This window comes from Chiroxiphia lanceolata, chromosome 2 (genome assembly GCF_009829145.1).
Source record: "Chiroxiphia lanceolata isolate bChiLan1 chromosome 2, bChiLan1.pri, whole genome shotgun sequence".
Classification (NCBI taxonomy): Eukaryota; Metazoa; Chordata; class Aves; order Passeriformes; family Pipridae; genus Chiroxiphia; species Chiroxiphia lanceolata.
Genome location: NC_045638.1, coordinates 30,797,515 through 30,818,415, shown reverse-complemented (window position 1 = coordinate 30,818,415; position 20,901 = coordinate 30,797,515). Strand labels below are relative to the sequence as shown.

Below are 20,901 nucleotides of genomic sequence, written 5' to 3'. Positions count from 1 at the left end.
GCAAAAGCCATGAGCTCAGTGAACTGCCCTATTCTGCGTCAACATCAAGACCAATATGTTCCCATTTCTGTTCCAGAGCAAGTGTTTAAACAAACAAACTAACAAACACCTTCAAACTCAATGTATTCCTTAAAGCAACTCTTTAGCGTTCTACCAAAATAACACTTGGCAATGTTAGGACTCTCTCCAAAGGCACTCAGCATTGTGAAAAAAAGTTTAAAGTGGCAAAATCAAGACAACAGACAAGACTGAGCAGACAGAGTAATGTGGAAGGAGCTGTGGAGAAGTTGGAAGTTGAAGGAAGAACATAGTAAAACTAGAGTTAATGAAAAAAATAGGGAAAAGAGGATAAGGAAACTGAGGAGCATATAACAGAATGTTAGAAGTGAGAGGGTGTGTGGAGGTGGTAGCAGAGAAGAGGCAAGTAAAAGGTGAGCTGCACTGAAGTATTACAAGTAACAGGCAATTCAGAAGCACAAATTCAATTTGGCAAAAAAAAAAGATTAAAAAAAAAAGTAACAGTAATTCAGTGATTCCAAAAATGTTCAAATTAGATTTTTTTTTGTAAGTAAGTGAAAGACACTTGGTATAATCAGAACAGACTTCACTCTGGAAATGAGACAAAAGTGAAAAGAGTAATTAAAAAGGAAAACAACAGCTGCAGGAAATGATCTTTTAAAAATATGAGTTACTGGAAATAGGAATTTGATGTTGACTGTGATTTGTACAGGTTAGGGAACTGTTGTCATGGTTCTCACAGTGAATATAGTCCAACCAGGAGCAAAAGAAAGTCTTAAGGTGTGAATAGGTAACACAGGCTGTTACTCTATTCTAACATATGCTGCTATTCTATTTTATTCTGTTCTATAACCTTTATCGGATATTAAATGGGAATTTTAGTATGAGAGGTTGAATTTTGTTGGAAGGAGATGGTGGAGAAAAACAAGATGAAAAGGTAAATTGTCATCCTTGACTTTGAGAAAATATAGGCAGAGGAAACTGGACGGCAGAGAGCAAGCTGTAACAAGAACTTGAAAGAGCAAGGCTGGCAAGGGAAGAAATAGCACTGAGGAAACTTCCAAAACACCATTAATGCACACCCGAGAGATGAGTGCTCAGTCCCTACATGCAGAAAAGAAGAGCAAACTTCAAAAGTTACATTTAACTGTCACAGTGAGAGCTCACGGTAAAGAGATGATGAAGGAATGATAAGAGGTGCTTGGCTAGGCTTTTTTCACTAGAGAAGAGGCAGATCTGAGTCTCAGTTCCCATAAATATTTTGAGAGAAATTAGCTTGGTTCAGGAAAACTTGGGGGAAAAAAGTAGATGTTCAGGTCAGATAGAAATTATAACGGTTGTTAGCAGAAGGTCAGTTACTCTGGCTAATGATGTACTGAAAAATATTCTAATACAGTTTCCACTTTTAAATTTGTTTTATTTGTGTTTTTTCTCCATGGGCATTTTGTTAACAACTTTCAATATTTTTAGAAATCAAAATACATTGCAAATGACAATACACATCCAGAAATGAGACAGGTTGCATTTCATCCACTGAAGTGATGAAAATTTCATCAGAAACGGAGCATTCTTTGGTTAAATAAGAACAGCAGTTCAAACTAGCTGTACTTAAATGCTGTACATGCATTACTTTTGCACAAATTAGTAAAAAGTGAGAACCCAACTTTTCAACTTTGTTTTCCTTTTTTCAGCAAGTATACAGAAATGACTAAATACATCTCTTAAATATTGCAAAACCACAGTTAGAGTTTTAAACGTTGCACAACAAGGTTTTTTGAGGAAGCTACAGAAATAACTAAAAAAGAGAACACTTAGAAATTACACATCAGCTAGTTGAAATGCTTAATGAATTCATAAGAGCTTATCAATACCTTTTATGAAATGCTTGTTTGATGTAATAATTAAAGCACAACAAATAAATGGTATTTTTATTTTTTGCTTGATCTGAAGCAAGATCAGACTCCACAGTCTTAAGGAACTATGATTTTATTATATTTCAAATAACACTCTTTGGGTTAAAAGCTTTCACAAATAACACCATGTGATGACCAATATCACTTGAGATATTTGTCAGTTTAAAGAAAAACTGGTACTCGCATATAAATAATAATGTAAATCCCAATTAAGCAAACTACTATCACCTCCCCTTTTTTTGGTCTGGAAAATTCCATTCAAAATCTGCAAGTCATATTTTTGATAAATTTCTACACACTTTCAAGGACCGCTATGGTAGCTATTCCTTGGGTGAAGGAAGCATGAAATGAGAACAGGTGATTTAAGACAGCATTTCTTCACAAAGCTCCTTTTGTCACTTTACATGCCATCACCATTTCATGTTTTGAGGTTCTCTCAAGAGCCTCATGGCTGGTCCATATAGAAAAACTTCTTGATGAATGTGTCACTTTACAATACAGAAGTTACTCCAATTAATCTATATATCCAGGGAGACAGCCTAAGCAGGTAGGGTGTTGTAAATTCAAAACCTTTTTCAGTACACAGTAACTTCTTAAACCATTAAAGCTCTACTGGACATCACTGACACAATGCCTTACTGCTTCAAGGCAAGTTAATAAGTTAATGAATACGACACAAGACTATGTTACTGTTGCCAGGGGACGTAAGTAAAATTGAGAGTATAGTAACAGCAGCATTTCTGAAATTCTTCCTCTCTTCTTCAACTTGTTTAAACATTAACTTTTTACTCTGAATTTGTGTGTATGTGTTTAGGGATGGGGCACAGAAGAGGCATTTCGGGCTCTGGAAATAGTAGTGAACTGGGATAATGAAACATGTAATTATAGTTTCACGGAAATGTTACACCTGCAGAAATTCCCTTACAAGGTTTAGTACTCTTCCTGTTGAACTCAGATTTAGAAGTCCCATTAATCCTAATGGGTAAAGTTATCAAATCCATAGTGGACAAAGATCTTCATGGCAAAATGATATGAATCAAGGAGGATTTCACTTGATGATATTCTACACTTCTGTATAGGATGGGCCATTTTGCTTCTGTACTACACAGTGCAAGATTCAGGGGCAAACTCAAATGGGAAAATGCTACTTATCTGCCAAGAAAAAAAAAAAAGAAGGAAATAGATTGAGGCAGGATGCTTCCTCCTTTTGTGTAATTACCTCTGCAAAAGATCTGCACTGCCAACACAGACTCTGGCAATAAGACAAGGGGAAAAAAAAAGCTTAGTGAGTATCTAAACAATGTTTTCCCCTCTCCTTTGCATTTGATTCTTATGGAATATCAGGAATGATAGTGACGTGTGGAGTCCTGAACTTACCCAAGGGCTAAGTGGCCCCTGGTAGTTAAACCAGCTTAGTGCCCAGCACTGTTGTCAGAACAACTCCCTCTCTCTATGCCTGAACCAAAATAAGCTCAGCTACACTTAATTGGCTTCCAGCTGATCATGGCTCACACAGCTGCCTCTGAGCTCTGCCCAGGGATTAATCTGTACAAGCTCGGGCCACTCGCCCAGGCACCCAAGTTCCTCCCCAGCCCAGATGTGGTGTGGACTGATGTCTAGAGCTCAGGTGCACTCCCAGGGATGCTGGAAGACCTTCCCCACAAGCGCAGATACCTCATCTCAATGTATTTCTTTCTTATATGTAACAGGGAGAACAGCTGTATCATTTTCAAACTGTGTAGTGACTTGGCTGGTTAGCCATGGGAACTTTCTGTGATATCCTTAGGAACTGCAGAGTAAATTTTCCAGGAGGACATCTAGAGAAAGGGCTGAAGGTGATTAAAATACCTTTTAACTCTTCTGGTATTATCACATGAGATGCCTATTAATAATGTGTTTGCAACAAAGTTTGCACCTTCCACACTAAGAAAATGATTTTTTTGTGGCCTGAAATACCTAATATCTCTTTTAAAAAATAAATTCTTTAAAAAAAAAATGCGTGAACAAGCCCTTTAAATCTTGGTAAAGAAACAGAGTTAAGGGACTGCTCCACCCCTCAGTGAGTTAGTGAGGGTTTACAGAAAATCAGTTGCACAAATGAGTTAAAAATAAAGCAGTAGCTGGAGAAGGGAGGCAAAAGAAATCGGGACTACAGGCTATTAAAAATACTTTTCCTGCCTCAACAGGAATAGGCTAGCTGGGAACATTTACTTAAATTCTTCTTATGACAATGTTTATACTTGTATTGAGATAATGCTTGTAGGGCTGATTTGATTTGGCCCTTAATGTGTTTAACCAGCTTTTTGTCAGTGAGGAACAAGTTATGCTGGAGCTATGTTCTTTGAACTGTTTGCATTTTTTCTACTAAAATGGAGAAGTTCCACTCAATTTCCAAGTGAAATATCAAATTATCTAAGTAGGGAAAAGCACATGTAGAAAATACAAGTTAGCAAAAGAGGACAGCTTTAGCATAACATTTTTTAAGAACTTAAATACCTAAATTTCCAGCTATTCAGTTTCAGCTATTCAGTTTCTCTTAGAGTATGTACAAATCAAAGGAGACCAAACAGCAGTAATATCTCCACAATGCATAGATGGTTCTGAGTAGGCAATTTGCTTTTTCAGAATATTATATTTAGCACATACTGTAGTTTCCCTGTGGGTGCACAGCAATAGAAGTCAAAACAAACAGATATGAAGCATTTTTAAACAGCATTTAAGATGACGCGTTGCCTGCTTGAAATGACAAGTTTGTACATTGCAGGGTAGGGCTAGTATCCGCCACTCCTTTATAATTTGAAAGTCTGTGTTGATTTATTTTCACTCTGCTCTATGTCAGACAGGGCTATTTTGAAGCCTTTTGGGAAAAGAAAAGAAATATCACTGTAAAGTAACCATCCTGCATGAAATTTTAAAAGTGTTTGGAAAGGAAATTCAGGAGATTTCTATCTCAAAGCACATTCAATCACCCTTTACTTGGAACCGCTTTTAAATACTCTTCTACTGCAATGGCAGAACCTTCTCCATACCAGCTTTGAAGCCAGATATGCTCAATGTTCATTTTCATGAAGAACCACTCATAGCTACGAGGCCACTTTCTTACCACTGGGTGCCTGGAAAGACAAAGAAAAGGAAAAAAATATTAAAAGATGTGCCAAAGCATATGCATAGTCTCCTTTTTTCTTCAGTCTAGTGTGTTCAGCCAGAGTGAAACCTGAGATCCGAGAACCACCACTATTCACCTTTTTGGCCCTCCCTTGCTGTAAGGTTTATGATCTTCCACACCCCAGTCTGGGGAGAACTGCAACACGGGCAGCCAGCAAACACCACCTTCCCCATTGCAGAACCCCATCTCTAAAGGCAGATGTTGTTGGTCTCTAACTAGGTGAAAAATAGTTAGAGGAGACTGAATGTGTGTCAGGCTTGTGCTTGTACCTGTTCAAAGGAAACGGTGTTCTGAAAATACTACACCTTTGGTAGCAGTTGTGGTGTGGCGGGAGAGCTAATAAAACTGGGTAGCAGGTAGAGCACAGACTCTGAGCTGTCAGCTCCTACAGCTCCTGCAGTCCCTTGGAGCACCTATGACTGTGGCACTGGGAAGTGGTTCCAGATGCTGCTGGCACCAGATAGGGTATGCCCAGCAGCCCTCACCATGTTGTTCTGGCTTTTGCACCCCGACAATGGAGCATTCTCTGTGAAGGTGCTGCTGGACTGTGGCACGCATAGAAATCTAATTTCTACAAAGTCTGTAAAAAAATGCTCCTGTGCCAAGATGGCCCCACCTGTCCGCGGCCTCAGTTTCGCTACTGATGGCACCCACTGACAGAGTCCCACCCTAACCCCTTCCCATAGGTCAGAGAGAGTATTGCCTCTGGGCTCTTTTGGATCCCAGCTCATCTCAGTTTCCCAGCAGTGTTTGATTGACCAGGCAAGGTGTGCCTGGAGGACCATCTCTGGCAGCCTGTGTGGGAGGTGCATGCCCTAGCTAAGGTTCAGGCTTTTCATGCCTGTAATTCTGAAGACCCAGTGGAGGGCATGGGGGCACACCCTCTATGTGTGTGTACACCTCTGGGTTGTGCTTGCATCTTTCAAAGGAGACTGTTCGGTAAGTACTGTGGCTTTGCAGCAGCTGGTATGTCAGAATAAAACCCAGGCAATAAAACCCATAAGCTCCACCCTGAAAATATTTGTAAGCCCAAAGGCAGCAGAGCTCTGCTCTGTCCCTGAGTAGGAGGCTGTAGCTGAAGAGCACTACCTGTCCTAAAGTGGGGTAGAATTATTAAAGATAACAAATACACCCTGGATTTATGGAATGTCTCCTTGCAACCAGGTGAAATATTTTCATAATCCCCAGATTATAAACTACATGCCTTATGAGAGTTCAACACTAACTAATTGCATTTCCATATTTCGTTTCCTCAAGAGTTAAAAGGAAGTCTGTCATTCCAAACCACACAGGAGCCAACATGCTTCATGGCCCCAAAGTAAAGATCAGGCTTGTTACTTCTCAGATTTTCTGTACCACATTTGTATATTTGTCTCAAACCTGTGGGTTGCACTCTACTGTGTGCCTGTTAGATACAGACCTGGAAAACACTGCTTGCTTGGCAAATTCCACTTCCTCCGGAGGCACCATGACCATCTGTCCCATGAGAGTCAGCCTGGTGCACCTCGGATCCTCTGGATCAATTACATTTTTTCTGTGCACAGAGAAAAATGCTTATGAGTAATAGCTTGATTTCTTTCTTAAGGGTTTTGGAGAAATGTGAACTCCTGCTCACATATAGAAAGCTTTGTCAAGCCTTGCAAGTCTTTTCTACACCCAGCTATACCATCTGGTGGAGGGAGGAGATCTTGAAGGAATAGTTGCCTGACACATAGATCTGTGTAGATATCTGCTTAATCTTAATTTATGATCATAAAACCTGGATTAATATATGTTGGCTTGTAAAAAGTATGAAAATGGCAGTTTTCCCAGGCAGATGTACAGATCTGTATTCAGGATTCTGAGAACTGTGAGATGGTTACTCTGTGCCTATGCCTACAAAAAAAAGTATGAATACATGTATTTGCATGTAAAATGTAAGGTCTTTTCCTTGTGCTTATCCTAGAAACTCAATCTTTTTTCATTTTTTTTATCCATTTTTCAACTGCTTTACACCAAATAGACAAGATCTGTTAAAACAAATTCTCCAATTGCCTTCAGATCAAGACAGAGAAGGTACCTGTTGCTTTTTGGCTCTTCGTAAACAGTAATAATAAATAACTCCCATTAGTAGCTGCAGGGCAATTGCTGACTCTGATATATACAATACAAGCATATAAATCATAAGTAAATTGACCAATTGCAAAAACATGTTGTATGCAATGACTGCAAAGGCTTGATTCTGGTGAGTGCTGAGCAGCCCCAAGTCCTGTTGCCAGTAGTTTGAGACCGCTCAGCATCTCAGGGAACCATCTCCCCATGTAAGCCCAAAAAGCTGCATTAGGAAATGAAGGCTGTGTTTCTTCTTCTCTGTGTTTAGTCAGAAGCAGCAAATCACAGTAAATTGCATCTCATCTGTGTGCAGTTTTACTTAAAGATCTTGGCTTGAGCCCTTTAGCCTTAACTGTGTGCAATCTGCAATGGCTTCATTTTTGGTTATAATTCTCAATATGTGTTTAGTGCATGCAGGAAACATATGGACATCCTCCTGCAGCTAATTTAACACCTGCAGATTCTCCACAGATGGTTAGTAAACACTATGTAGCTCACTGGATAAAGTACTTACTCTTCTAGAGAGGGCCATGAACAGAGATACATAAGGAAGTATAGGAGGCTGGTTGATACTTGGCTATGCCCAGTGAGCACTTGGCACCACCTGTAGCCTGACCTCCAAAAGGCCATTTGCTGTCACATGATCTCTGGGAAGTTTTTCAGCATCCTGTTCAGTTGTCTGAAGGGGATGTTCAGCTTAACAAGCTCCAGACAAACTCCACCTGTACTCTTTTTCCTCTCTCAGATTTACTGTGCAGGAGGAAGGGCAGTGGCCAAAGATCAAGCTTAAACTTTCTGTTCACATCAATGTATAATGGTCTAATTTTCTCTAGTAAAATTTTTTTAAACTATTATGAAATAATACACAAGTGGTGTTCTGAGTGTCTGAAAATCTGCATTCCCTACCCTGGCACTGGGTTTATTTCTATCAGTGTGTATCTGGAACACAAATTTGTCTATGTGATCACCTTGGCACACCGTAGATCCTCAGCACTAACTCACACTGACTGCTGAAGATGTCATTTCACATCTGGCTTTCAGTGGCCTGAGAGCACCCTGTCCCTAGGGAACACAGCTCCATGCCCTAGGGACACCTCTAGCTCCTTGCATTTTTTTTGTGTAGGCTTTGGGTGTTGTGTGGCTGTTCAGCACACGTGGTCCAATGAGACTCACCCACCAAAACATGAATAAATATAGGAATACAGTATATACAGCTAAAGAAAGAGGAGCCAAGTCCCACATACACAGGGTGTCAGCTGAGGGTCTGTGTGTCCAGCAGCCAGGGCAGTGGAGATTCACACTCTTGGAACTACTGGCCCTGGATAATGGAGTCTAAAAGTCCATTTGAGGCGATCTCCTGATCTATTGTTATCTTTTGTTCTTAATCTTAATACTGTATCAAAACCCTCCACATATGTTTATATATTCAACATATTTTTAACACATATATTGATGAAGGAAGGAACTTCTCACTAGCAAAAATTCAGTTCAAAAGATTGCTTTAAAATAACTGTGTGTCCAAAAATATGATACATTTTCCTCTACAGCCTAATAGTATCATAAAACAACTGAAGAGCAAGGAAAAGCAGGAATATTTGCAAGTGTGTTTCTTTGCATAGCTCCTGGGTAAGATGCAGTTATTACTTTCAGAGAGGAATTCAAAAGGATTGCTATTAAAGAATGTCTGCATTTCACAGGCTGGATCAAGGTGATACATTTTGGATGTGATCAGGAGCAGCGAGAGGTTTTGGTCTGACCTTCTCAGATTACAATTATGTGGTGGTTTTGTGCAAGTACATGTTTATTCTGAAAGCGTGCTCATTGATTTTGAGTAGGCAATAGACCTGACATTGCTGTGGTTAAGCAATGAACCCTGCCTGCCTATGCTGAGAAAGTTTTGCCTGATAGGACTAGTGGCAGATGTGACTACTTCCCAGTTTACATAAGAAGCTGCTCTCCACGCTTTTGGCTGACAATGAAACCCGCACACTATGCATCCATACCTGGAATGGTTTTATTTATGTTTTTTTTTACCTCTGGCTTTTTCTTCTGTTTACAGTTTTCTGTACATTATTGTGAGGCAGGGCGCTACACTGACTGACACACACAATACTATATTCAAACTGAATTTTGCACATTGCAATAATATTCTGGAAGGTCAGTTTGTTTTTCTGGGAAATGAGGCAAACAAGTTCTTTGTTGAGATTACGTTAGGTGAAGTTTTGGAAGAGCTGAACAGGACAATGATACATTTGAGTTCAGCACATGTTACTACTTTGTTGGCTTTGCATTCAGGGCTGCCTCTTATCATAGGTTTTCTGTTTCAGAATAGGAACCTTGTATTCTAACCTTACATTAGCATTAGTATTTTCTTTTTCAAAGGAACCCTTCATATTCTGAAGTAAATCTGTTTCTGCATCTTTTTTTGGCATAGTATTTCCCTAATGATGTGTGATTACTTTCATACTTCTTAAACCACCCAAAATCACTAAACTTACAGTTACTACTTCTAAATGTTGTAAGCAGGTCTTGAGTTTCCAGTGCTGTTACCAGCACAACCAACGTAAATGCAGGATTTGCTTCCTAGTAATAAATAAGGAACATATCTCATATTTTTACTAAAGATAATAAAAGGATACCAGGGATAAATACGTATATTTCATAAAATATTCCTCCCTTATATCTGTAGAGGTCTATTCATGAATTCACTAGTCACTTGTTGCCTTCTATATAAGCACATATTCATCTCTCAGTCCTTGGGTTTCTTTTATCTTTGCTGGCACAAGAACAAGTAGATGCGGAGGAGCGGTTTTAAATAACATTTATGTGCTGCTGGCTGGAGTTGAGGGGGAGGCAGAGCCAGAGGCAGAGGTGGTGATACTGTTGCTCTGTTGAGGAAACCCAAGGTGGTTTCTCAGGCCCTGTCTTTACCAGAATCAGGTCCTCTGTCTCCCTGGAGAGGATAAAATATGAACTGAGGGGAAGAGAAAGAAGGTAACTGGAAGGAGACCAAGCAGCAGAGGAACACATTTTTCCATGCTTATTTAAAATACATATACTTTGTTGCAGAAAACTAGGAAAACTAGATTAAAAGGGAAGAAGATTCAGTTTATGCATTTTATAAGAAGACAGTGCATTAAGAGGAAGCATCTTAATTATTCATCTGATTTGTGAAGAGAGAGGAATTCATTGTTCCTGTTTCTCTGCTTATAGTGAGAAAAGTAGGTACGCAGAGTTTGACCCAGTCCAGCCAGTTCTTTTCCAAGCATGTGAGATGACAACATGAGCCACATTTAGTTACAAAGGTGCCAGTTTTACTGAGAGGTCTGTATACAAGTGCAATTTGTTTCCCAACAGAAATGCAATGCTGTGAAGTGCACTGCCAATGAACATGTCCCACTTATATTACTACGTAACGCTTCCATGCTTTTTGGGTCACAGTTCAAGAGTGGTTCAGAGTAAAGAGTGCCACCTACTCATTAAATTGTTTATTACACTAGCCATCTCTTGTTTAATTAGAGGGTTCTTATACAACAACTATCCAAATCCAAATGTGATGAACCCATAGTTCAGGCTGCTGTGGTTATATTGGCACATAATGTGATGATGTTGGGTCTTGGTTAGGACTCCCTTTCACAGTTGAGATCTCTGCTTTGACCGACTCTTTTCTGTCTCCTGATTTCTGCTTCTCAGTCTCTGCAATCCGTTAGTGAGGTGACACAAATCTGCCACAGATCAGCAGCAAAACAAAAATAAGAGTTTGGGAGGCACTTGGGAAGGAATGCCAGGTGTCCCCAAGAAGGAACTGGTATGAGAAATGTTCAGTAATGTTCTGGGGTCGGGGGGCAGAAGCAGGGGTCTATGGAGAGGAATATCTCTCTTTTTCTTCTTCTCCAGCCTTCTTTTCCCACAGAGCAGCTGATGTCATTCTCCTCCACCCTCCTGAAGAAACAAGACCTTCCATTTTCCCAGTCACAGTATACAAATCCTTCCCATATCCCTTGAACACAGTTCTCCTTGCCCTGTGAGAAAGCACTGCTCTTATCCTTCTACTTCTTGAGCAGAATGGAAGAGGAAGTTTGGAAAGAGCTTTCTCCTACTGCAGAAAAGAAGAGACAGAGGGCCAAGAAGAAAGGCCCAGTTTTCCTACATTTTTTTTCTACTTTAAAGCATCCAGCTCACGTGTGGCATAAGGGCAATGACTGCCTCCACACATCCTAACCTCTCCTATAGTGACAGCAGTGGTGCAAAACCATGTCATTAGGAGGTGGGGATGGGATGCTGACACAGCTCATCCCTGTCCCCTCCCACAGATGCAAGGTAGGCATCCTGTCACACCCTGCACAAGGCTCCTCTTACATAGCCCCAAACTGGGCACAAGGTAAAAAAGCAGAGTTCTTTTCTAGTATATACATTGCATCATAGGATTTTTGTCCTCTAAAATCTACAGAAAGGAAGGAAGGGAATGCTATGTTCTTAGAGAGTTACTGTAAAGTGCATATAATTTTGATTAATAGATGTGATTAATTTTGAAAAGCAAGTTATCCTTCTCATACAATTAATTTGCTCACCACTCACTAACTGCCAGTGTCTCCGAAACAGAAATCATGTATTGGTGCTGCTAATCTGCGTGGCATGAACGTCAAACAAAATCTCCGCTGAAAGCAATTTCATAATCTGAAAAGCTGTTGCTGGCCTTCCACTGGATATGGCTGGGCAGTTCTGCCCTGCTCTGATTTTGACAGGAATTTCTTTATCAGCCATGTTTGGGAGCTAGCACTTAGACGTCTTTGCTTTTGGAAGATGTCTTCTGGTCTGAATCTGAAGTCAGGCTTGGGAGCTGAAGAGTATTGATACAGTGGCTATTCTGCATCTAAGTGAGCCTGTATTCATGGTATATCTGTTTTCATGTTTTAAATAATTTCACACTATCTAGAAGATAGTCCTTCCCAGCATGTTTTAATTACAATGTGTTACGTGAAGCCAGTCTGTTTGCCTGTCCTCATTGACAATAACAGCTCATTTCTTCAGCTGAACTCCATGTTTCAGACAGGAAACTTTTATATAGTTTAACCATAGACAATTCACGGAGAAAAAAAAAAGAATCACAGCATCAACTATTTTTGCAAACAGAGTCAGAAGAACACATACTACTTCACTAGAAAGGGATTTTAGGAAATTGGTTATTTAAGAATACAGGAAAAAAATAGTAATTTAGAGCTGTGTTGTGTGCATTGAGTCATGATGATAGTAGGTTTCATGTTTGACTTTCTAATTTGATATCTTCAGGATTTTTTTAAATACAGATTTTTCAGGAACAGCTACTGACATAATTATTTGTATATGACTAAAAACAGCCAATATAAATACCAGTACTAGAAATGTGTCAGTGCCACTGAATCAGGAGGTGGATCTCAAAAATTGATGGATATCTGAATTCAGCCTTTGTCTTCTGCATGCATCATTTCTCTTTGTGAGAAGGTGCAGTACCAAATTCGTTGTATTAATCCATGCATTAACAAACACAGACTCCCACAAACCCAGGGGTAGTTATATGTTAGCTGGTCATCTCGCATCTCAGAGGCTGTGCCTGCCACCCATGGCAGGCTTATTGTCTCAGGATTGCCCAGGGAATGAAGTCAGATGTTTGCATATGCTGCTGATCCACCATGCAGCCAGGACCTTATCCCACAAAATTCCTCTTCTCTCCTCATGACCTGCTGGTATCCAGAAGCACTGGGGTTACTCAGCACCTCCTGTCAGCATTTTCAAAGCAGAGTTTAGGAAACCTTACAGAGTTTAGGAGCCAGCTTTTATACACTGAACACATTTGCCTGATTGTGCTGATCTGCTACCCTCAAGCACCAGATGAGCATGGTGGGTAAAATGGCCCTCATGGAGTCACCCCTGATAGAGGTCATAAATAAGGACGGGAATCCGAATTTGAAATACCATCCTCCAAATTAATAGCAAAAGAAAACCAGTGGTGGACTGACCCCAAAGCTCACTGCTTTTCTCTTGTGCCAGTTCACAGCAGCTATGTAATGGCTCCTTCTCTAAGGAAGCTGCCATGAGTCTCTATGAATGTGCTGAACCTGATGTCAAGGAAGTGACACACGTATAAAATTAATTGCCTGTTTTCCAGACTGCAGCTGTAATGAGGCAGACCCAGGAGCCTACTTGGAAAGAGGGATCCTCGGAGCAGCCTGTGTGTTGGGAAATGTGTTTAGAACAACAGCTGCTCTATTCTTTAATGCTGGGCTTGGTCTTGCTCCCACTGAAAACTGCAAGAATGGGACTCAATCTTTTCAGCTTGTCTGTGGCATAGACATACCAGCTTAGTCTATTTATATCCCTGAACCATTTAATTTCTTTTGCCTCTATTATCCATTTATCAGCCTTCAGATAGGATGCTGTGTACTTGCTAACAAATGCTGTCTCTATCCTGGCCATCAGAGAGTCTTCTCAGAGAGGGGCAGCCCATATCCCTCTGGGAAATGGCAATCTCTAGGTCAGAGATGAGGAATCCAGACTGTAGCTGCAACACTAAAATGTCTTGCAATTAGTGCTAGTCAGATGCACCACAGCTGTCTTTCTTTCATTATTAAATGTTATTTCTCTTAGTTTAGGGTTTTCAAATTTTCTCTCCAGCTGATTAAATATTAAGGCTGGAGCACCAAAAAGGCCAGTCTGTACTCCTCACAACCTTGAAAATGAAAATATTTATTGTCACGGTTTGGAACTTGAGTCTGTTCTAAAACAAAACAAATGAAATTTGCTACTAAATAAATTTAATATCAAATTGGTGTGCACAAGTCACTTGAAATTCATTAGATAGAAGAAGACTATCGAAATGTCAGCTATGTTTTCTTTCTAAAGGCCAGAGATTTCTTTTGCGTTCAGTAGGTCAGAAGCATTTTTCAGGAGAGTGCCAAATACTCCCAGGAGCATTGACTACAGGCACTGATTAGCTTTCACACTTATTTTCATTCTTGCAACTCATAGTGGGTTAATAATGGAATTCTAATAAAGTTCCACATGAAAACAAGCTATAAATGCATTGCTGGCATACAAGGACATGAACTCTCTCACGTAGAACATGATTCATTCAGATATTTTACATAATTATTTTGAAACCAAAACAATAAATAATGCACTTGACGAAGAGAACATCTGACAAGAATGACACTTTCCTTTGCAAAGAAAACCTCACAGATACAATTTTAATACTGACCAGAGATCTCAGAGTAAAAGGTCTTGCGTCTAATATAGTGTGGGTAAAGACGACTTTTGCTATACAAAACTTGAGCCATCACATAAAGCTCTGGACTAAGGATGCTGTGGGCCTGTTTGCAGCCTGGCTATCTCAGCAGGTCAAGCGCACCTTGAAGCTGGGGACAGGTCACCCCAAGCACTGGCGGCAGGGCCCAGATACACTTGTTGTTTCCTTCACTGTTGTGCTGCTGGCAGAAGCCTTTTCTGTGGGGTAACAGTAGGATGGTGTGCAGGGCTGGAATTTTAGATGTTGCTGCTTTTAAATGTAACAATCACTCACAGATTGATAGTTTAAAATATAAATTAATTTCTGACCCTATTTATAGGTGGAAGGAAGGGAAGAAAGTTAAAATCCCAGTGACCACATGCTTCCTGACTGTGAGACAGCCTCAAGGCTTGCTCACATTTTTGTATCATCAAAAACATAAACTGCACATCACAAATGTCCCAACTTTTCATTGGCCATATTGCTTGTTCTTTGCACTAATGCCAAACAATATCTGTTCCAGATGAGAAGTCCAGAAATTATGAAAAACAAACTGGTTTTGTTTTTGTAAGAACAAAATAAATAATGCAAGGAGCTCTGATCAAACTCTGAATCTGTGCACTCAATTCAATAGTCAGCTCAATATTTAGAGTATGGTTACATGTTAAAATGAGGATATCTATTTTCCTCCACCTTCTTTTTTCCTTTCTCCTCTCCTTTGCTCTCCTCTGGCTCTTGGGGAGCTGATTCAAGTTACTAAGCCAGTAGAAATCTCATCCAGAAAAAAAAAAAAAAAGAAGAGGTTTCTGCTGGGTTACTGAGCTAAAATAGGCCCACCATATGGTCAGCTGGAAGGAGGGGGTAGGATTGCATGGCCAGGAGCAGCAGTGGCCACAGGAGGAAAGGAAGAGGGATCGGCAGAAAACCTTAATCTCACTGTCAGGTTAATGTTCTTCAGATTCATGTTTCAGCTCAGGGTGAGGCACAGCCCAGAACCGATGGGGGCCAGGGTGGCACGTCACCGGTGGTAGGGAGGGAGAGTCAGGATATGGTGACTGGTAATTAGTTTGGCCCAAGCTTTTTTGGAAATCCAGATTTAGCTTTTTGATGGTGCCCAGAAAGCTCTTCTCACCAGAGGGCACAGGCTCAGGCTGCAGAGGGACTAGAGAGCCAGGTGACAGAATCCACGTTGCCCTGGCTGCAAAACAAACAGCAGCAAATATCTGGCATACTGAACAAAAGGGCAGTGGTTTGAAAGTTAATAGTCACTTAACACAAAGACATTGAATAAATATTCTCAAAGGTTTGTGATGTATATGGATTTCATATTTCTATAAATCATGCAGCTTTCTCTTTTGTTGGTGAACTGGACTTCCCAAACTGGTAAATTGGGCAGTGATGTTGCTAAACCAAAAAAGACAAAGACTTTCAACTGTGGCTGTTTAAAGGCAGGGATTAAAGGCCACACTTAAGTGCCTAAATGGGTGTGTAGTTTTCAGAAGTGCTCAGCACCACCACTTATAATCGATGGAAGCTGCTATGAGTCTTGAGCCTCTGAAAATAGGGCACTGGGTAGTAGGACATAGGACTTCAAATACCGTTTTTAAGCCCTTGGTCTAGATATTCAGCTCACTATTTGACTGAATGGGAAAGCTTAGAAAGTAGGACAAGTGCCATTAGCATGTAATGAAAGAAGAGATATATTTATTTTTTAAATGATAAACCCAAAATATTTAATGAAATCATTAAGGAAGATATTTAAGGAACAAGCAGAACCATTCCAGTGTTAAGTTAACCAGTCTGTTGACCTCCTCAAGCATTCAAAGCTGAATTGCCTTAAGAAATGTGGTGATGGGACAGCGTCAGAGGAAGCCATAATTTCTATTCCTTGGGTATAGGATATCAGCCTGAAATTACCTGTACTCTTAGGACTAAGAAATATTTCATTTTTCCACTATATAACTCTTCAGAAAACAGCATATTCTGGAGACAAATACAGACAAGTGTTACAGGTAATGTTTTATATTTGCCATTCACTGCTTTTCCCAGTGCTGTTCTCAGCTAGCAGGCTTGAGAAGTGGGGTGATACACAAGGCAATCCCCAGATGGGGAAACCTGTTCTTAAGATAAAATCTCTTCTTCCCCAAAGAGGACCTTAAGTTGGGGTAAAAACTGTTAGTGCCATTTCTTTCTGAAGGAGCCAGTTCTCTATCTCTCTTTGGAACATCAGTTAAGATCTGTTTTGGTAACAGAGTCCTGTCTGACACAATTTCAGTGTCACGTACCTCGTCACATAAAGAGGCCTTTGTAAATAACACTTCACACAAGGTTGACCCAGCCAAATTTGCCACGTTTGACTGTAAAAAAACATATGGTAGAGATAAGTCTTTTTCAAGGAGATAAGAATGGAGGGGGAAATTGAATCATCTTTGAGTTTACATACATACATTTTACACAGGTAAAGCTTTGGTGAGCTGATGTTATTCATTATACATACAGAAAGACATGGACCTGTTGGAGCGAGTCCAGAGGAGGCCACGAAGATGATCATAGGGCTGGAGCACCTCTCCTGTGAAAACAGGCTGAGAAAGTTGGGGCTGTTCAGCCTGGAGAAGGCTCCGGGGAAATCTTATAGCAGACTTCCAGTACCTAAAGGGGCTGACAAGAGAGCTGGAGAGGGGCTTTTCACAAGGTTGTGTAGTGATAGGACAAGGAGGAATGGCTTTAAACAGAAAAAAGGTAGGTTTGGATTAGATGTTAGAAAGAAATTCTTAACTGTGAGGGTGGTGAGACACTGGAACAGGTTGCACAGAGAAGCTGTGGATGCTCCATCCCTGGACGTGTTCAAGGCCAGGCTGGATGGGGTTTTGAGCAACCTGATCTAGTGGAAGGTGTCCCTTCCCATGGCAGAGGGGCTAGACTTAGCACTCAAGGTCCCTTCCAACACAAATAATTCTCTGATTCTAAGATTGTATGATATGATTGGGAAGAAGTCAATTCATTGCTGTCTCTGAAGAGAAGAACCTGGGACTGGATGTAGATGGGTAAACCTAAGACCCAGCTTTCTTTATTTGTGGGATCATTTACTGACTGTTTATGAAATACAGGGTATAAAAAAAATTTTTAAAGATATTCAATCATATCCTCTGAAGAGGTGGAAATTAGACTGAGTGTCACAGTCCTGGATGTATAACTTCTGAACCGAGAGCCTGAGATCCCCTTGCAGAACCCAGAGAGCTAGATCCCCATGAAGGCAATCAGCAGGGCCTCCAGAGTTGTTCAGCAGAGCAACGGTGCCTGCTTTACCATGAATTAGATAGCCTTTGAAACTCCACGGATCTTATTGACTGGATCACTATAGACTAGAATAGGATCTTGAACACCTAGATTTTATGTAGGCATCTCCAAGAAGAGATTAAAATTTAGGTGTGTTAGTGTGCAAGCTGAAAGCCACTCTAGCTGTTGATGCTACAATATACTTCAGTGACACCTCTGTTTTTCTCTACTCTGCTTTACCAAGGTAATTTACTGCAAAACAAACCTAGGAAGGAGCATGTAGCTGATGGTGAGAGCCAAAAATAAAAGCAGGACATTGAAGGTCGGGACCCAGCATTTTGTTCTGAGGTCTCTGTTCTCACTAAAGGTGGTAGTAGGTAGATAAAATTATTACCTGCAGAAATTTCCATCTGTTTCTGGCAGGGTCAGAGAAGCCATGGGATTCTTCAGGAGATCTGTCACAGTGTTATCCTTCGGTGTTACATAAAAGAAAGGGATTCCAGTGCTGTTATTGATGGGACCGTCGCTGAGAAGTAAACAGTTCCCATAGGGCATACCTTGGATCTGCAAAATCCAAATAAGCAACTGGTTACATCTTTGCACACAGGTTTACAATGTGGGGCATTCCCTCAAGGGCTCTAGAAGAAAGGACAGCCAGCCCCATTGCTCCCACTCTCAGTTGTCATGAGACAGCACTTCTAAATTAATCTATCTCCTCTAAATTAGTTCTATCATGCTTCTATGAAAACAGATCTCTCTTCTATTTTTTCTTTCCAACCCTGTCCATGGCATTATAGAGTACATTTTCTCTTCCACGACCTTAAAGGCATTACCAAATTAAAAATGTTTAAGTGCATTAAAAGCAATGCCATCAGCATCAAGAAATGTTTACTTTAAACCAGCGCTGATACCTTTCCTCAAACCCAAAGGGATACAGAGCCTAATTTAGCCTTGATTCAGCCTGCTTTTTACACGAATTTTGCCTGTCCTTTTGGCTTTGACTTGCAACGTCATTGCATCGCTTTGCCAAGACAGAGAAAAAAGCATTTTAGTGAGAATTGTTTGAAGACAAACTGGACATCAGCTCAACTTCCGGGACAGGAACATCAGGTCTGGAGAGGTCTCAGCCACCAAGCCAGCCAGAGTAAAACCTCCTCCCATGGCAGAGGAGGGACACCAAAGAGCCAAGTTATCAGAATGTTTTCTCCCATACACTGACCTGTGTATACACAAAGGATATAACACATACAAAAATGTCTTTGCCCACTAGTGACACTCATTAATATTCTCCATAATGATTTATATTCCTACTTTGCTTTTCATGCCATTATAAATAGCAGTGACAGATACTTAATGAGCTACTGGGGTTTTTTTCATGTTTTCAGATCCTTCTTTCCTCATGGTCTATTAGATGTTAAATAGTAAAATTATCAGTCAATATATTAATTCAATGTAAGTGGTAAATCTTTTACAGCAAAATCAAATTAAATATTAATAGTTAATAAGAAAACCCTGGATAATGTTACCTGGGTTGCATGCTTTCTGATTTTGAATGTTTATATGTCTTTAAAATTTTAATGCTTATAGTGCTTCAAAATGGTATTTGTTGGTATTCCTTAGAAGTAATGCTTTAATGATGCTACATAACTTACAAGCTAAAGATACTTGTTTATTATTAAGAGTTATAATAAAAAAAAATAGCTGTCAGTAACATCGCAGGACATGTTCCCATTGCTTAAAATGCTCAGTCTGTCATGCAAGGTTACACTGGATTCTCAAAAAGAATTGTGATCACAGGCAGCATAGCTTAGCATTCAGAGCAGCAATCACCACCCCATGAATTCTAAATTTTATTATGAATCACATTTTTCTATATTACTTCTGTGTTCTAACTAGAGGCAGCTAACTGCAGACTACATTATGTCTGTAATTCCACTGAGGGTTTCTGGCAAGAGCATAAACCAGGAGAGTTAAGATCATACTATTTAATAGGATTTCCAACAAGCTGATGTAGAATTACAGGTCTCTTGTGACCATGTATAGATTTGTTTAATGGTATCTTTTTTCAACTTGTTACTTTGTATTTCAGAATAACATAAACTGCCACTAACTCTGCCAAGCTTTCTGAAGATTCATGTGCTTCTAATTTTGTCTATTTTTTAAATTGTAAATTAATTAATCTGTGAATACTTTCAACAGAAAGTTATGGATGTCTTTTTTTTTTTAATGTCTTTTTTTTCCCCCTTTTGTCTGAGTTGTACTGGATGCTGTGTCTGTCTCATCTCAACCTTTCACTTTAAAAAGGGAAATATTTTAAAGCTGGAAAAAATAATGACCCCGACTCTCTGGTGTAGCCCATCTATTTTGTTTAATGCTCCTGACAGAGAAATCGTCCTTCAAGCTTGACGGGTGGACAGATTTTGTGGTAGCCCAGCGGGGTCTCCTCCTCCTTTTCCTCCTCCTCCTCCTCTTGAAACAGGCCCTCTCCAAACCCAACGTTGCAGCTCTGCTTTCTGGCCTAGAGATTTTGGGGTTTTGGTGCCCCTCTGGTGCGATTTTTAGCGTGCCTCCTCCCTCGCCGTGCTCCAAGCACGATTTCTCTTCCAGAAAGAGTTTCCGCTGTTACCTCCGCGACGCGGGCGCTGCCGGCGGCGGGACGGCGCGGCCGCGGGGGCTGGCGCTCGTCCGGCAGGAACCGCGTGGCGCGGGCACCGTGGGCACCGTACCTTTCCTCGGGCGGCCCGCGTCGCCACGAAGCCCCAGGTGTTGTGGCGGGCGAGGAAGCGGGCGGTCCCGGCGCGTCCCGGCGCCCCGCCGCCCTCCCGCCGGTAGGAGAACATCCTGGAGGGGGCGGCCCCCGGCCCCGGCCGCCGCGCCGCCGGCCCGGAGCCCAGCGCCGCATCCTCCCGGTACGCTGAGGCCGGGTAGCTCTGCTTCCAGAGGCCGCCCGCCTCCTCCAGCAGCGCGGGCAGCGCTTCCTCGGTGGAGGAGCTGTGCAGCTCGTCCGCCGCCGCCCCCGCCTCGGGCAGCGGCCACGACACCGAGCTGACCACCACGTACCCCCCCGCGCCGCCCCACAGCAGCGCCGGCAGCAGCCACCACGGCCACCGCCGCCCCGCCGACATCTTCTGCGGCAGCTCCGGCCGCGCCGTTCCCGCCGCGCCCTCCCGCGGCCG

At 41.2% G+C, this 20,901-nt stretch overlaps 1 protein-coding gene across 1 annotated transcript; it reads right to left on the bottom strand.

Moving 5' to 3' along the window:
* Window positions 1–1,419: 1,419 nt before the first annotated feature.
* Window positions 1,420–20,859, bottom strand: CREG2 (cellular repressor of E1A stimulated genes 2). The gene is made up of 4 exons (XM_032680550.1): window positions 20,452–20,859; window positions 18,120–18,289; window positions 6,518–6,631; window positions 1,420–5,044 (listed from the first exon to the last, which is right to left on the bottom strand). Exons 1-4 carry the CDS (start codon window positions 20,848–20,850, stop codon window positions 4,897–4,899), a joined length of 831 nt encoding a protein of 276 aa, XP_032536441.1. The 5' UTR covers window positions 20,851–20,859; the 3' UTR covers window positions 1,420–4,896.
* Between the last annotated feature and the right edge of the window lie 42 nt (window positions 20,860–20,901).

What these genes read in the sequence shown, in the direction of transcription:
- CREG2 (XM_032680550.1), bottom strand. Translation starts at nt 20,850, where the DNA reads ATGTCGGCGGGGCGGCGGTGGCCGTGGTGGCTGCTGCCGGCGCTGCTG. An exon ending in CGCGGGCCGCCCGAGGAAAG is followed by an intron (nt 18,290 to 20,451) that starts GTACGGTGCCCA and finishes TGGATTTTGCAG; the next exon opens with ATCCAAGGTATGCCCTATGG. An exon ending in AAGCAAGCAGTGTTTTCCAG is followed by an intron (nt 5,045 to 6,517) that starts GTCTGTATCTAA and finishes TTGTCTTTCCAG; the next exon opens with GCACCCAGTGGTAAGAAAGT.